Source organism: Neopelma chrysocephalum, unplaced genomic scaffold (genome assembly GCF_003984885.1).
Source record: "Neopelma chrysocephalum unplaced genomic scaffold, ASM398488v2 Primary Assembly neopelma1_82, whole genome shotgun sequence".
Classification (NCBI taxonomy): Eukaryota; Metazoa; Chordata; class Aves; order Passeriformes; family Pipridae; genus Neopelma; species Neopelma chrysocephalum.
Genome location: NW_020897744.1, coordinates 3,091,674 through 3,108,538, shown reverse-complemented (window position 1 = coordinate 3,108,538; position 16,865 = coordinate 3,091,674). Strand labels below are relative to the sequence as shown.

General features: G+C 43.0%; 1 protein-coding gene across 1 annotated transcript; it reads left to right on the top strand.

Annotated features, from left to right (window-relative positions):
• Positions 1-1,132: 1,132 nt before the first annotated feature.
• On the top strand, positions 1,133-15,495 carry VKORC1L1 (vitamin K epoxide reductase complex subunit 1 like 1). Its single transcript, XM_027690753.1, has 3 exons — positions 1,133-1,342; positions 12,475-12,584; positions 13,272-15,495. Exons 1-3 carry the CDS (start codon positions 1,149-1,151, stop codon positions 13,496-13,498), a joined length of 531 nt encoding a protein of 176 aa, XP_027546554.1. The 5' UTR covers positions 1,133-1,148; the 3' UTR covers positions 13,499-15,495.
• Positions 15,496-16,865: the final 1,370 nt, after the last annotated feature.

Genomic DNA, 16,865 nt, shown 5'->3' with positions numbered 1-16,865 from the left:
ACTCCCGCATCTCCTAATGCCCACAATAACGGGCTGCAAGGAATTGGGGAAGGGCGGGAGAAGGAGTAGCTGGTGACCATTCCCAAACACAGCAGTACCAGTGGTTTTGGTGGTGTTTACAGTGAGCAAAGATTGTTTATTTTCAGCTGCCGTGACTTTTGTGTGGGTAGACCAGAGACATTGGCTGGTTCTTCAGCTACAGCCAGGTGTTGATGCTGCTTTTGATAGAAACCAGAGGCATGTGAAAGAAAGAAGATCCAGCCTTGATTGCCTTGGGTTGTGTCAGTCTGATTGTGACCAGTGCTGTGGATTCACAGTTCTGGCTGTAAGGAGTGATGGAATCTGGTCCTAGGCCTGGGAAACAGGTGATGAAATTCCATTGCTCAAGTGCAAGGCATATTTATTCTTCCAAGGCCGAGCGAGGCTTGGGAGAATCCATCAGCAGCCGTTCTGGAGCCAGGCAGAGCACCAGGCTATGGTGCATGCTAGGATAAACAAACTTTTAATGTGCTTTTTATAGTGCTTGTCCAAATTACACATCCCAGAAAATCCTTGGGAATGTTAACAGGCCCTCAGGGAGATCTCTCTGCACATCAGATGGGCTCTGTGTGTCTGCAGGCTCATTCTGTCCAAAACCATGGAAAACACCTGGAGCTTCACTGGAGAACCTGCCTGAGATCCACGTTATACTGAAGCGACAAATTATCTCCGAGGGTCATATCAGCCGTATCAACCTTCGCAGCATTCCTCAGAGCTGCCAAGTTTCCCCGGACCTGAGGGATCTTTTTTCCCTCAGATCTGAGGGAAAAAAAAGGGGGAAAAGCTCATTTTCCTGTAGAAATCTGTGAGGGACGGGGGTGGGCGTGGGGGGGCCGAAGCCGCTCTGCAGCGCGCCCCCCCCCCACGGCCGCCAGGGGGCGCCGCACACCCCTCGCCCCCCCGCCCCCTGCCGGCCTGACGTGACGTCGTCGCGAGGCGCCACGTCCGGCGCGAGCGGCGGGGGGTGGGGGGCGGGGCCGGGTGGCGCGGGCGGGCCAATGAAGGGCACGCGCGAGCGCGCGGCGGACCAATGAGGGGCGGGAGCGCGTGCGCGGCGGGCGCGGGCGCCGGGCGCGCGTCGCGGTCTGAGGCGGAGGGACGGGGCAAAGATGGCGGCGCCCGTCCTGCTGCGGGTGTCGGTGCCGCGCTGGGAGCGGGTGGCGCGGTCCGCCGTGTGCGCCGCCGGCATCCTGCTGTCCCTCTACGCCTGCCACCTGGAGCGCGAGAAGGGCCGTGACAGCCACTACCAGGCGCTGTGCGACCTCAGCGAGCGGGTGCGCTGCTCCGCCGCCATCACCTCCAGGTGAGGCGGGGGTGGGACTGGCCACCCCTCGCCCCGTTCTCGCCGGCGGGGCGGCCAAGGGAGCGCTGCCCCCGGGGCCTCGGGGGGCGCTGGGGGTGCGGGGAGGTTCCCTGAGCGGGTGCGGGCGCGGAGGGGCCTGTGGTGGGGGCACAGGGCAGGGGGAGGGGGGTCAGCGCTCCCGGCCGGGGCAGCCCCAGCGCTGGAGGGCCGGTGAGGGAGCGGCTTTTTTCGGGATCACCGGCTTTTTTCGGGATCACCACGGGCCAGAGAGTGAGGCACCCGCAATTCCCGTGTTGAAATCAGTGGCAATTAGGGGCAGCGACGGGCGTTTTAGTGGTAAACGCTCGTTAGAGCGGAGTGGTGTGGCTGTGAGTGGAGGTTGAGGCCAATGTAAACAAGGGCGATTGCAGGTGGTTTGCTTTGGGTGGTTTTAATTGCGGTATCTCGTATTGCGTTTTCATTGAAATGTCACCTGGCAGCGCAGTTGACGGTTTTGTGGTACAGAGGAAGTGCTTCATTCAAGACAGACTTGAGTCCCTCTGCAGCAAAAGCTCAGCCCAAACCCTGAGTTATTTTGCAGGTGTCCAGTCAGCTTAGCAGTTGTTTCCTAGAGGTCAGTGGTTCTTATTTCTGTTAGGAGAGTCAGTCTGTAATATTCTATTAACTTGACTTGTCATGTAAGTAGTTGGTTGAGTTACAAAAATGAAAAGACTTGCCCTGCTGTTCAAAGTGATTCCAGTACAAACATGACACAGGGAATAGTTTCAGGTGGACTAGATCTTAGGTGTCTTTTCCAGCCTTCAGGATTTTATGGTTCTAGGTGTAATTTGGCCAAGAAACTCTCTTAAAAGCATATTGTCAGATATCTCAGCTAAAGAAATAAGAGGATTTATCCATCAATCTCAAAATTGCTCAGAGCACAGAATGTATGTCTGTGGGTATGTGTAGATATACAGGCACATAAGGACATCCACTATAAGGAAGTGAGAAGGGAGGGTTTTGGTTCTTGAGCAAAACCCTATTATGTATTAAATATATTAAATGCTTCCTCCTTTTCTTTTAATGAGAATTTTGTTACTACCATGTTAGTGCCCTCAGCTGAATGAGCACTTGAGATTTATTTTTTTCCCCTCTCAGTGTAACCTGTGTAAAAGCTGTCCCAGTTTTTATCAAGGTACTTGTTGTACCATCATAAAAAGCCAGTTTGTGCAGGACATACCCATACTCCTATCGGGGTGGAAGCTGTTAAATTGTTGAGGTAAAACACACAGGGATCTCATATTCTGAAAACCTCCTCTGTGGTGACAGCAGTGGGATTGTGTTACAGAGATCTGTATCTCTGGATGTCTGAGAGGGGACTCTTGTGATTGAGTGAGGGCTTTAACTCTACTTTTCTGTCTGTCCTCAGGTGATCTTTAGTTTGTGGAGGTGCTTGTTCATGTCTTTGTTTGGGAAGTGTCCTGAAGTGAGAAGTTTTGCTCTAACTAGGGAGAAGACTTCTACAAACTTGTCAGATAACATAAAACTGTATAAATTGAAGTTATGCATAGGCTGCTGAGATTAAACCACGTGAGTCTCATCAGTAAAATAACTTTCACCACCAGGAGCAAAAAGAGAATAACAGGGATTTAATCATCATAAATCACCTCCATAGCAGCCCGTTCTTGTACAGAATTGGTTCTCCAACAGCTTTTTATTGTTGCTGCAAATGCTGCTACTGAGACAGGCAATTTGATGCAATAGTTTTGATGTGTGTTTACTAAATGCTTGGGAGAAGGAAAACACTTAAAGATATAATTGGAATCATTTCTAATTATGGAATCATGCTTGGTAATTATAATGTTCATTAGTAATGCAGCAGCTGACACGCTGAGTGTGCCATGGCAAGGCCTAGAAATACTTTACTGTAGGAATTCTTTGTAGTAATATGAAGAGTCAGGGATAAAATGAACTAAAAATCTCACCAGCAGTTGCTAGGAGAACATACTTAGAGTTCTCCTATTGCAAATGTCAGGATATCTCGTGGTGATTAGAGCAGGTGGTAAAAGGAGTTTGTGGAAAAGGAACGTGCAAGTTCTGTTCAGTCAAACCATATTTGGAGAAGAATGTGCTTTCCAGGCTGAGCAGGACACAGAGGAGGAGTGTTGTTGCTTTAAAAGTAAGACAGGAGGGCAAGTGATTAAACTTCAAAATAAGAATAACATTGGAAGAAATTTAACTTATTTTCCATGTTGCCACAGCTCCCCCTATCCATCAGTCACTCTCTCTCAATCGAGCATTCCTTGTCCCCACATCACCAAGGTTTCTGTGAAACTTGATTTCTAGAAGGGAGTTTTAACTACAATTTAGATTTTACTGGGGTAGTGGAGTTTTGAATCTTGTGTTCCAGCTTTTCCACACGTACTGCGGATTTAACCTTCATGTGTTTCTTTCCTCATTAAGCTGTTACATTGGCAGTCAGAAATTATTTGATTAGCTGATTAGCAGAGTTAACTCTGCAGAGTTAAATGCGTGACAGACTTATACTTTGTGGTTTTTACTGGCTTCTAGAGTGTTCATTCAGTTGTGTGACTTTTAATTTAAGCTGGATTTGCTGATGGAACTTGGAATGTAACAGTCTTCACATTTTGAGTCCTGACTCCCACAGTGGACTGAACTTTAGAAAGCACTTAATGGTGGTGGGATTAATTTTAAGTGTAGAGAATAATTAGAATAAATTAGTTTATTCCTCCCTGAGCTGACTTTCTGGTATTTGAGGGTGAGGTTTTTTTTCACTAATAAGCTGTTAGTATTTCAAAGTCTTGCTTTTAAGCCCAATCTGGTATTGGCAGAACCACAGGAACAGAAATGTAAAGATTGCCAGCACACAGAGGGAGGAGCACAGACAATCTCCTGTCAGAGCCTGACTCATACAGAAGATTAGGTTGGAGCGATACCTTCCCAGTGTCCCTTATTCAAAACAGGAATGGTCAGCATATTTCAAGCTTTTATCGTGGGAAAAGTACATGAAGTAGTTTAAAAATAAAAGCTGCTAAGGGCTGTATAATAAAGGAAGGTATTAGGGAAATACCAAACGTTTTCATTGGCAATTGCCGTAGGTGTTTTCAATGAATTGCTGTCTTATATTTGAAAATAAGTGGCAAGAGTTGCCTTATGAAACTGGCCTATGGCAGTTCCTGAAAAATATTTCTGGTCTTGCTGTTACAGTAATTCCACAGAAGGAATTAAACCAATAGACACGTTTCAAGTAATGTTGAGAGTGCTACAGCTTGAAATAAAATGTGACCTTTAAGTTGTAAAGCAGAGACCCAGAGCCTTTTGCTCTGGTCTTTTACTTGCCCTGGGAGATTTTGGGGTCTTCTAATACATTTCTGCTTTCTGTCTTGATTAATTGAAGGTTTCTGCAGAGGGGATTAGTGGGTGGCTCTCTTTTTGAAGGAATTTTTGTGGCCTGGAGAGCACTAATGCTGTGACAACTGTGACACAGCCTTGAGACAGCACGAAGGACCAAAGGGCACCTGTCACTGTATATCTTTAGCAATATTTGCAGCTGCGTAAGTGAAGAGCTTTGGCAATAGTCAATATTGATCTAGGTTAACGTCTTTAGAAGTTCTGGAGTCCAAATAGGATTTGAAGAATCTGTGGATTAATTGGATCTCATTGAGAGATGGCATATTTTAGGAATTCCCTGTTCTAACTTCATGCTAATGGGGGAGGTCTTGGGTTGTCATCTTGTGTTTGAGCCACTCTGAAATGCCTGTTCTGAAAAATCCTAATCTCCCAGAACAGTTTGGGTTGGAAGGCACCTTAAAGGTCATGTATTTCCAGCCCCCTGCTTTTGGCAGGGACTCCTCCCACTAGACCAAGTTGCATGTCTGCCTTGTGTCTCCTGGTGGATGCACCAAACTCATCACTTGGTAGTTCCTGAAAATACATGTCTGTAAAATGTGTGTGTTGGGCACAGGTCTGTTTGCAGTTTGCCAAGGGTGGTCCGTGACAACTGGAGGATTATTGTGTTGTTCTATAAATCATTGTGAGCAGTGAATTTACACCTGTTTTAAGTGTTGTGTTTGCTTTGCCTTGTGCCACAGTACTTAAGCTCTCTGTTGTGTGAGGGTAGTGGTGGAGAGCTCATTCCTCTGCAGGGTGGGGGTGCATTGTGCTGTAAGGAACTGCAGGTAGAACTGACCTGTGCTGGTTTCTTAGTGAAGAACACCTTGCTAGAACTGTTCTGGTGCATCCTTACAGAATGCAGACTGTGGCACTGATCAGGTTGACAGGAACAACCCCATTCTCTGAGGAAATGGGACATGGAACCAAACTTCTCAGACCTCCTCCTAACCTGATCTTTAAACTGCAGTTCTGTTGTGGGGCGGTTCCTGTAAACTTGGTATCTGTCAAGTTTACTTCATTCCAGGTTGAGAACATGATATAGCAGTTATCATTCTTATTAGTAATAAATTCCTGATGTCCCAGGATTTTTTTATTGCTGTGTCTGCAACCAGGCATTCAGATATGTTTGAGGTTTGCAGTTAGTGACTGATGTAAGGTGGCAAAGGTTAAAAGTAGCTTTATGCAGGTAGTGGGAGAAGTTTGTCTAGTCTGTTCTTGTGAACCAGTGCACACAAATGAGGCCCATGTGCTTTTTAAAAACATTGTATTAGTTTTGCAAGTCTTTGGGGTTTTTAGTCAGTAATATCTTTCATGTGAGCCAAGTGAATTGTTTTTGTAAAGCATCTTTGATTCTGGATAGAAAAAGGTAGAAGTTTGATTAAACTGAGGGTGGAATGTGGAGCACTGGGTGATCATTCAGCAGGAATCATATTCATGGTTCTTAGGCTACAGAAATAGTTTACATGAAAATGTAGCCTCCTGAACTCAGCTACAATCTGTCCTGTCATTTACCATGGGTGGGTGGTCCTTTCAGAGTATTCCCAAGTGTTGGACAGCAGGTGTATTGGGGCTTCTGCAGTTACTCTGGATTCATTGGGTTTGCTGCCTCAGGGAAGGTTTGGGGACCTCTGGTTTGTTGATTGGGCAGGGGGGAGTTGGAGTAGACAAATTCAGTGCCAAAGGGGAGGGAGGCTCACAGGAACTCCTCTGCTGAAGGGAACCCTGCCCTGGGAGCCAAGATTCCCTGTGCCCTGGCACTGCCAGCTGGGCTGGCAGCACGTGTCCAGCCGAGACTGACTGGGAGATAAGGGGCCTGACTGGGAGGCAGGGAGCAGGGGCTGGAGGGTGTGAGCTGGGAAGGAAGGTGTTTAAGGAATGCTTGTAGAAACCAGCTTCAATAAAGTTGCTCCTAAAGCTGCAGAAGCTGATAATTCAAGTGATTTTTTTTTTTTCTTCTCCCGTCTTTCTAGTAGAAAATCGATGATTTAATATTCTGACTGATAAAATACTTCCTGGCTGAGGGACATCCTTTATAAAACACAGCAGTGCCCAAGCTATGGGAGTCTTGTCTTTTATTTTCCATCCTTACAGCGCTTACACAACCACATGTATTTTTGCTTTTCATAAATATATCATTTCTGGCTTGACTGGAATTTGCAATAGGGCTGAGAATTATTTTGCTTGGTGCAAAGTAAATTTAACAAAGTGCCTATAGTTCAAACTCAGGCTTCATTTATGATAGCTTAATAGAAGAGATTATGTAGAAGGGATACAGTGCTGTTGGCTTGTAGCTTGAATAGCCTGTGCTTCTGTAAAGGCTGCTATAAAATAATTAACTACTGTCTGCTTGAGATTTTGCTGATCTAGACAGTGAGATTTTTAGAGACTCTTTCTGAAATAGAGCTGGAGGATATATAGAACAAAATCTCGTTTGTTTATGCTAAATACTGCTAATAGATTTAAACATGAAATTAAGTGTATCAAAATTTTTGAGCAGTCCTGGCAAGTTTACAAATGGGAATTTTTAATCTCCTTTCTTGTGGCTTCTAATTGAAGGCTTTTACTTAATTTATTAAAACTGTTAAGAGTGGCCTAAGCAACCTTGAAACCATGAATTAGGTTTAATCCAAAATCCTCTAGTGAAGCTGGAAAGAAGCTGCAACCAAAGTTTCTTAACATTGCTAAGTACTGACGTGCTCCAGATCCTTTGACCTTTATCTGAGCTTTCACTGAAGGCAGTGTGTGAGCACAGGCCAGCTCTGCTCCCTTCTGAGAACTTCCATTCTGGACCATAACTTATCTCAGAAGTCCAGTGGTGCCTAAGGAAATGTGCACATCACTTGTCAAGTGTAGCCTTTTTGTAGGAAAATTATATTTATTGTTCCCTCAGGATTACAAAGTGGTAAGTGGTGCTTGCTGTTGATAACAAAAATAATGCTTATGGGATGATTAATAATCCTGAAATGAGGAGCTTTAAGTAACCTGCTGCTGCTCAGAAAACAAAACTTGAGTTCTTTACTTACAGTTTTCTGAAAACAGAATCTTTTTTATTGTTTTCCCTTTTCATTGCAGCAAACCCAAAAACGAGAGAGAAATGTGTGGGGAAAGCTGCTGCTGCACAAATGCAGAATGTCCTCAGATTTTGGGTCCCCTGAAGGATTTGAGCATTTGCAACTAGTCCTTGAGGAGACTGGAATGTAACCTGGGAAATACAGGCTTGTTCAAGGCATCTGCTGCTGGCTGATGTCAGGGACATGATCTGAAGCCAGCTGGACCTGACCCCATCTAATATGGTTATCTTCATGTTCAAATGAATATACAGTGCTTAGTTCTCTTCTGGGCATGAGAACTGAGGATTGCCAGGTGAAATCGAGGTGATGTGATTCTGGTCATCACCAGGGGTGGTTGTGGAGGTCAAAAGGAAGTGCTCAGAAAGGACAGGAAGGTTTTTCAAGATGGGCTGCTGAGTGTGTTGGTGCAGGTGAAACCCCAGTTCAGAAGTTTGTTAAGCTGATTCTTAACTTAATGATGATTGAGGAGAAGGAAAGCACCTTGAGGAATGATCTCTTCATCAAAAGTGTTAAAAACATCTCCTTCTGATAGTACTTGTCAGAACTGGGGTGCTTGGCTAGAAGAACCATATAGCATTTCTTACAGAGTAGATGGGACAGTAATGTAACTCCTGGCTAAATAAATACTTCTTGTTTTGTTTGTTTGACTTGCTGTGTTTGGCAGGGTTGGAATTCTGCTGCTTTTTGAGCCAATACTGATAACTCTTACAGCTTTTACCTTGTTAAACATGAAGGTTGTTTACTTGTCCTCTAAAGTGGATCAGATACTAGTGTACTAAGTGAGGTTTCTCAGCTAAATTATGGTAAAGTGTTTAAAGTGCATCCCATAATACGCTGTTCTGGAACACAGGGCATGTTCATAATTGTGCAAAAGAGGTGATGATTGAATAGTGTAAGACTTTATTGGAGGTGTGTCACTTGTGGATCACAGTGACCTCAGTTCTAGTTTTCCTGTTAAGAAGTGGCAGGTGAACACAAATACTGCTTTAAACTTGTAAAAATGCAACAGTGCTGAGCTTTAAATACCTCAGACCAAAGGGGACACTGTTTAGAGCGTGGATAATAACTTTCAAGACCTAATACATATTGGACTGGAAATCACTGTAGTGTTCAATTTTAGATGTTGGGAAACTACATAAACGGTTCTCACCACTTTATCTTGGATTTCTTGAATCACTATTTAACTTTTTAAAGAGCATTCAGAGTTGTGCACGCAGATGGGGAGTGGAGCAGGCTGTGGTCTTGGACAGAGAGGGGAGTTGAGTTACTTGAAACATGCACAAAAATGTGTTAATGGTTTATTTGAAATCTTCCTTGTAGTTAGTTCAGATGGCTTTTTACTTTTAATAGGAGTGAAACTCGGGTGTGGTGAAAGTGGGCTTGGCTCCCGTGTTTGTCACAGTGCTCTGAGTCACCCTGGGTCACTGCAGTTCTCACTCTGGAATTCTTGGCACTTCAGGGATGGGAGCAGGACCAGGAAAAAGTTGGTGATATTGGGCTGTGCTTTTATCCTGCTGTGCAAGCAACTCTGTCATTAGTGCAAGTTCATTTTACTTAGTATTCTGTATCCAAAAAAATTGATACAAGTTAATAACAGTTATTCTAAGTTATGTTCTTTGTAAGAAAGGCAGGTTCTGTGAAGAACTTCTGATGTTTTATTTCTTGGAGCTTATCTTTTTATTTGGACTTTCTTCTTGTTATTTGTTTGCTTTATTTTTTTTAGACTTCTCAATTATTGTAACTCAGGTGTGTTTTGCCTGATTTTGGTGTGAGAAGGAAGATTATCCTACTCAGTTTTTATCCTTCCTCCAATTGCTTGCTGAAGTTCTTGGTTCATTGTGCATTTTAGTGGGTTTTAGGACCTCCTCAATAAAATTAAGAGCTGATTTAGCCTCTTCAGTAGAGAAATTAGATTCAAATAAAAATATACAAAGTCTTAATACTTTTCAGTTTGATGCAGAAAACCTGCTCACACTTCAAACCTTATAAGGCTGAGAAAAGGGCTTCATGTTAAACCACAGGCTGCTTAGCTGTCTTCAAGGCTGTGGAATAAGATGTGAGATTAGAGCTGTACTCCATGGACTGAAATTTAATACTTCATGTCCTTAAAGCTGCTACAAGGCCAACAAGATACTTAATGAACTATTGCACGTGGAAAAAGGGCTCTGACCTTGCTGCTCTGAACAGATCCCGCGGGGTGCTGACTGAGGGAAGGGCTGGAACTCGTTATCCTTCCACCAGCAACATTTTATTCTCTTGCAGAATCACTGCAGGGTCAGGTTCTGTAGAAGAAAGTTTCTGATGTTTTAAGCTCGAGTTTGCCTTCAAACACGGCAGGATCTGATGAGCATCAGAGGTGGGAGCAGACAGGGAGGGCAGGGACAGGGAGGGATTGAGCATCACAGACTCGGCACACTCGGAGTTGTGCTGTGCAGTCTCTTGGTACAGAAAGCCTGAGTGTGTTCAGACACAGTTTAATGTCACCCTACAAAGAAGTCTCACTTGGAGACTGGAATAATACATTTCACCTGTGGATAGTAAGCTGAAGTATCTATAACTGTAGTAATACAGAAAAATAAAAATCAACTACTAAATGCAAAAGGATGATACCTTTAATGTATTTGCCTGGCTCTTTAATACTGCCTTTGGCAGCTGGAGAACATGAGACAGTTGTTCCATGTGCTGTGACATCTTAGCAAAGGAAGGCCAAAAAATAAACAGTTCTCACTTAAAATCCAGATAACATTCAACATGTGGGAGGAAAATCTCATCATAGCAGAGATTCCTTGGAATTGGCAGTATTTCTTTATAATGTTTGCTGATCTGTTTTTCCATGGTGTTTGGGGTTTTTTTTAAATCCCTCTCTGGGAAGTGTGGCTCCCTTTTCTGTGAGTGCTGCAATCACATCTCTGTCTGCAGCTTTTCCAGACCTTTGGGATCCATCCTCGATCCTGCTTTGCCCACAAGCAGGGCAGTGGGACTGTTTGCCTTCATGTGCAGCAGGGAGGAGGTGCAATCAGCCGTGTCCCCCACATTTTCCATAGCCCCAGAAGTGCCCTGGGATGAGTGCAGGGAGCCAGGCAGTTCTGCACTGCTCCTCCCACAGCTCCCTGTCTGTAGACCCTTGGCAGCCTCGGGAATGCTGAACCACTGTCCCCTGGTAAAGCAGCGTTGGTTGAAGCTTTATATTGGCACAAAAGTTTCACTTCACTCATTTACAAGATTTGAGACCAAACTAGTTGAAAGTCTGTTTGGTTTTTTTACTGTTTATGCAGTAAATGTGCTTTCCTGGAATTGGGACCTAATTTTCTGCTGGATTTTTTGGGGAGAAGAGCACAAGACTTGCCTATAATAGTTAATTCAAATTTAGTAACTGTCTGCAATTAAAATTATTAATTTGAATATGTTTTGCAAATACTCCACAGATGGTTGTGAGACTGTGAAGTGTTTGGGAGATGGTATTAAACTGTGCTTGCTGTGGTCCCTTTTTCTGTGAGGAAACTGCTTGTCATGTGTTGGTAGCCTGTCACTGATCCCAGATGTGTGGTGAGTTACATCAGCAATGTTCCTGCCCTGTGCAGAGAGCAGACCTGTGCTGTGTCTTGGTTTAGCAGGGCATTGCCTCTAGTACAAGAAATTATCTAGAAACTGCACTTTTCTTGGCATAAATGTAGCACACTGGCATTTTCTGCTGCAACAGGAGTGAGGAATGGTGCTTTTTTACATAGTTCTGTGGCAGTTAACCTGATAGTGGGAACCAAGCCAAGTGTAGTGCTTGGCTTGATGCTCCAAAATCATGCTGGAAGATATCCTGATGTTCTCTTGTAAGTGAGTTAAGTTACCTGTTGGATAGCATTAACTTCATATTTTCAAGTGACACTAACAAATAAGGTCCTCACTTTACTTTTACAAATAATGGCATGATCTGCCTTGGGCCATCAAATTCCTGGTTTCTAGCACAAATACATTTGGTAATTTCATCTTTTATCCTCATTGCAGCAGCAGTTTTGTAGGGCTTGTGCTGCTTTCTGTCTTATCACTAGAAAGTTGAAAGTCGCTTTGTGGGGAATTCAGGTGTTGGTTCAAAGTGTCCCACAGTGCTCTGACAAACAAGGTCTGTGGATCTTGTTCTGGTGCCATCCCCATCTTGTCTGCTTGGCAGATTGGGGTTCCTCCTGAGGTGAGAGACTGATCAGGAGCAGCTGAGATGCAAACACATGTTCTGGTTTGCTTGCTCTGATGCCGGCAGAGCTGGGAACAAATCCTTACCCCTTCTACCATCATCCCTGTTTAGTGACCAAGTGTCCAACTTGCTGTGGTGGAGGGAACTGCTAAAGCTGTTGGGTGCTTGACAAAACAGCTTCAAACAGAAGCAAACGTGGTGTTTGAAGTTGCAGCTGCGTGAACTTGTAGTTTCTGATGTGTTGAATAACTTCATAATCCGCCAGGTGTGGGACAAAGCTGTACCTGTGGATAAAGTGCTCCCCCTGTTGCAAGCTGCTTGGTTTTCCAGCATAACCCTGAACTTCCCATAGGACTCCAGTGGTCATGTCAGAATATATGTACCTCTTTTTCTCTTTTTCTTTTCCCAACAGAGATGGACTGAAAACACTGATGTAAAAGCAATAGGTGCCCAAACAGGAGTTAATTAGTTTCACTGTTTTACAGATGGGGTCGAGGATTCGGTCTGTTGGGTTCCATCTTTGGAAAGGACAGTGCAATAAATCAGTCAAACAGTGTTTTTGGACTCGTGTTTTATATACTACAAATGCTACTTGGTAAGTATTAATTCTGCTTAAAGCCTAAAGCATGCAGCAGGTCTGTGGTGTTGGAGGAGTGCAATACAGATTGCACAATCTGCAAGAAATCAGATAAATGCTTGTGATTTTTATATCTTTTTTTTTTTAGCACCATCCTAATGATACATCTGTCCAAAGGGCTTAAAAACCCAACTGATAACAAGAGTAATTGCATTTTTCCTCTGCTATGCTATTAATAATATAGGTGTCAAGACAGTTTCTGTGCTGGTATTTTCACTTCAGTATATTTAGCATCGGATTGCATGATAGAAAAGAGAGGAAATAAAAATGGAATTTACAAGTTTTGCAGGAGTAATAGGCAAAAAAGTGCATGAAATGTGTTGTATACATGTTGGTAACTATGTGGTCTGCTATAAAGCTGTTAATTTTGATAGAAATAACTTGATCAGCCTGTAACTTTCCCATAACTCAGGAATACAGAGGATGGTTGATGTAAACATACTCCTTATCACAGGACTGTCAGACAGAACTTAGATGCTCCCCTCCAAAGAGTGATTTGTCTTGATTTGTCGTGGTGTTTTAACCAGACTTTTCTGTAAGACAGACTTGCTGAGGAGCCCTCAGTCTGAATTAGTGCTTAGGCTTTGTGCTGTGTGTGGAGGGGGGCCGAGAGCAGCCCTAGTAACTCTCTCTCTCTTGTTGCAGGTATGACAGCAAGTGCAGTAGCAGCTCTAATCCTCATGACATCCTCCATAGTGTCTGTAGTAGGGTCATTGTACTTGGCATACATTCTGTACTTCGTGCTGAAGGAATTTTGCATTGTCTGCGTCATCACATATTTGCTGAACTTCATTCTCTTTATCATCAACTACAAACGACTAGTTTATTTGAACGAGGCCTGGAAACGGCAACTCCAACCCAAACAGGAATAACCCCTGTTTGAACTCTTGACTGACAGTCTGAAGACCCAACTTCCATTAAGTTTATTTTGCAGTAATTTTTTATTCTCCATATCAGACACTTTCCCCGAGAATCATAACTGAATTTTTAATTATAAATTTGAAGGGGCCCCCGATAATTTCTCTGTGCTAATCTTCAGTTTAAATGTGGTTGTGAAAGAAAGCTCTAATACAATCAAAGACAAGCTTTAACTTTACTTTGAAGGAGTTTTAGCCACAGCAAAACCTAGACTCTCTCTTCCCCCTCCACTTGTGAAGTGGGTAACACTTGCTATAAAATATCCTGTATATAAATTCAGGTATAACAAGATGTGATCATGACATTAAATATTCTAGACTAGCATCACCATATTTAATGTTGCCATGTTTACAGTATGTGTATTACTTTTTTGTTTCGTTTTGGTTTTTTTTTTAGCTGATGGACTTAGATTTGACTAGGACTTACACTGTAAATAAAATTAGAACTATTGGTTTCATCCCTGGAGAACTCACTGTACAATGGGTTTTGTTAGGAGCTGTCAGAGGGTTCAGCTCACAGTCGACTGACACGATGGAAGAAGTGACCTCTGAAGAGAACACGGAGTTGCTGCACTCACTGCTCGTGCTGTCCCAAGAATGATGCTTGGGGTTGGTTCCATTTTTTTTTTTCTTCTGTCTTTCTTTTTGTCTCCAGTACCGAAAAATGGAATTAAAGCTGAAACCTGAAGTGTGTTCATTAAACCACAACCTCGTTAATTCTGTACCGAGTGAAAATAGCTTCGTGTGGTCGATGGGAAGCCGCCACCAGGATATTCTGTGCAGGCTGGGGGTTGGTGTATCAAAGTGTTCTTTGAAAGGACTCAGTTTCCATGCAGAGCTGTTTCATTTTTAAGCTGTGGTCAGCCAGCCAGTGTTACTAATGTTTGATGTTCTATGAATGCTGCAGTATAGGATTGCAATTGCAGTGGAAACCACTGACTGAGCGGGATAACCAAGTCGTGCACTGAAAAAGCAGTTACTTAATTGATCTTCGTCAGGATCCTTGGTTTGTGCTATATTGGGAAATGAACTTTAGGCCTGACACACACACACAAGATCCCTTGGAAGGGCAAGCTGTTTAATGGGATAAGTGAGTAAATGTGCTCCTGAAAATGAAATGTGATATAGTGCTATCATTGCTCTTTCTAATAACTAATTGGGAAAAAAAAAAATTAAACTGCGGATTTAAAGGAACAAAATTGTACATGTTGTTTCTGCACTCAGTATTCTAAGGCTGAATGTTAAAAGTGCCTTCTGTCTTAAAATCTTAAACCAAATACTTTGTGTTGAACTTGGCAGGCAGAAGTGTCCTTGCTTTAAAAATGAACAAACAAACAAACAAAATTCCCAGCAAACTTGCTGGGGATAGAGGAGTATTTAAGAGATATGGTTTAGTTTTTAGACTGAGAAGTGGTAGCAGTATTGTTTCAGTTTAATTAAAAAAGGTTGATGGCCATTTGGAAAAGTAAAATATTTGTGTTTCAGACTCTGTGACACCAAAATGTGTAGGTTCAGTTACTTTCTGTAATTGGTGCTGTGCTGCTTTTTGCCCTTGTCAGCTTCTAAATATGGAGAATTCCAACTGCATACCATTTATTTAAAGAATTAATCTAACTACTTTTTGGATTTTTTTTCTCAAACATGAATGTCAGAGAGACACTTCCGTTGTATGGATAAGTGGATTATAAACACTAAGTTGCTGAGGATAAACTTGACTGTGAAACATGCAGTGTTTCCGTAGAGCAAATTTTTAGATTGAATCCACAAAATAGTATTTAAATTACTACTGAAGTCATTTTCTGGTTTGTATCAAGGATGTAGGTGGAAACTGCTTTTATGTATAGAGTTCTGTGGTATGAGTAACATCTGTTGCATGTAACACTAAATTACTTGTCCCTCTTGTCTGACAGTTTTAGACAACAATTCATTAAATGCATTTTGTATTGACCAGAGTATAGTTAAAGCTTGTCTTGATGTTTAGTTCTGTCTCTCAAATGCCTTGAACTTTGATATGAGGGGAATGAATGATGTTAAACTGGTCCCTCAAGGCTTGGCTTTGTTCTCTCACAAGCCTTGAGGCAGTATCACTGTTTAATATGTGGTATAGATTTATTTTGATGCATTCCTGTGATCTACACTAAGGCATCTTTTTTTTCATCCAAGGAAGAGGTGAACACGTGCTGCCTGAAATGGTCAGTGGCAGTGCTCATATCTCAGAACAAGCAGCCATGGAGACAAGTATAATCACTGAGTACTTGGTCCATTTTCTGGGAAAAAAAAGGAAAAATAGCCCCATCAGCTGAAAGTATTGGTGTTGACTTAACTTCACTGTGTCTTGTGCTTGTTTGTGTGGGCATAGTCTGTTAATTCAGTTTGTTTAGTAAAAATGTTTAGGGCCAGATTTCCAGCAGTCGTGTCTGCAGTCCTTGTTTGTGTGCACGTAGGGATCAAATGGAACTGGAGTTTGGTCTCTGGAAGAATTTGCAGCTACACTTTGTGCACAGACTTGCAAATCTGATCCTTAATTGTGAACTCTTCTGTCTTGTGTGCTTTTCTTGCAGTTACTTTTTACTGGAAGTGATTTGCTAGAAACGGGCCTGACTCTTCTATTTCTCTCTCGTGCTTCAGAAATGCAGTTGGCCTGAATAAAGGGCAAAATAATCTTAGCAGTAGAAATTTGGACCTCTTTGCTTCCAGTTCTTTGACTCTCCTTGTTGCTCCCAATGATAGAAACAGCATCTTTCTTCCAGTAAAATGGCACAGGTTGTGATGTGATGGAAATCAGAGGAGTGCCCCCCCTGCCTGCCCCAGCCAAAGCAAACGTGGTGGGAAACGTGTGGTTGATTCTGATTTCACCCTTCCAAACCCAAAGGCAAATTCTGAGAAATCTTGAGGATACAGGAAAACACAGGTAAATAATACCTGGGCTGGCAAGGGACAGGGGGACGTTACACAGATCCTCGTTGTGGTTTCAACACTCATGAGAATGGAGGGAAAAAATTCACAATATCCAAACAGTGGTTCTGAATTTGGGTCCTTCCTCCCCCTCTTTGGCTCTCAGAGTCACCAAATATTCTCAGTTGGAAGTTCCTCGGCGAGGAGCGGATTGGAAAGTCAAAACAACCTCATCCCAAAACCTGCTTAGGAATTAAACATTCCTGAAATCCTCTTACTGTAAGGTACTTGCTACTCTTAAAGGCCAACAAAGCATTCAAGTCTCGTTGAGGAAATGAGTGTTCTTGGAAGTTTCTCGGTGTAAAGTGTTCATGATGCTGAGGCCAATGAAACATTCCCGACCACCTTTGATGCCTGAAGTGGCAAC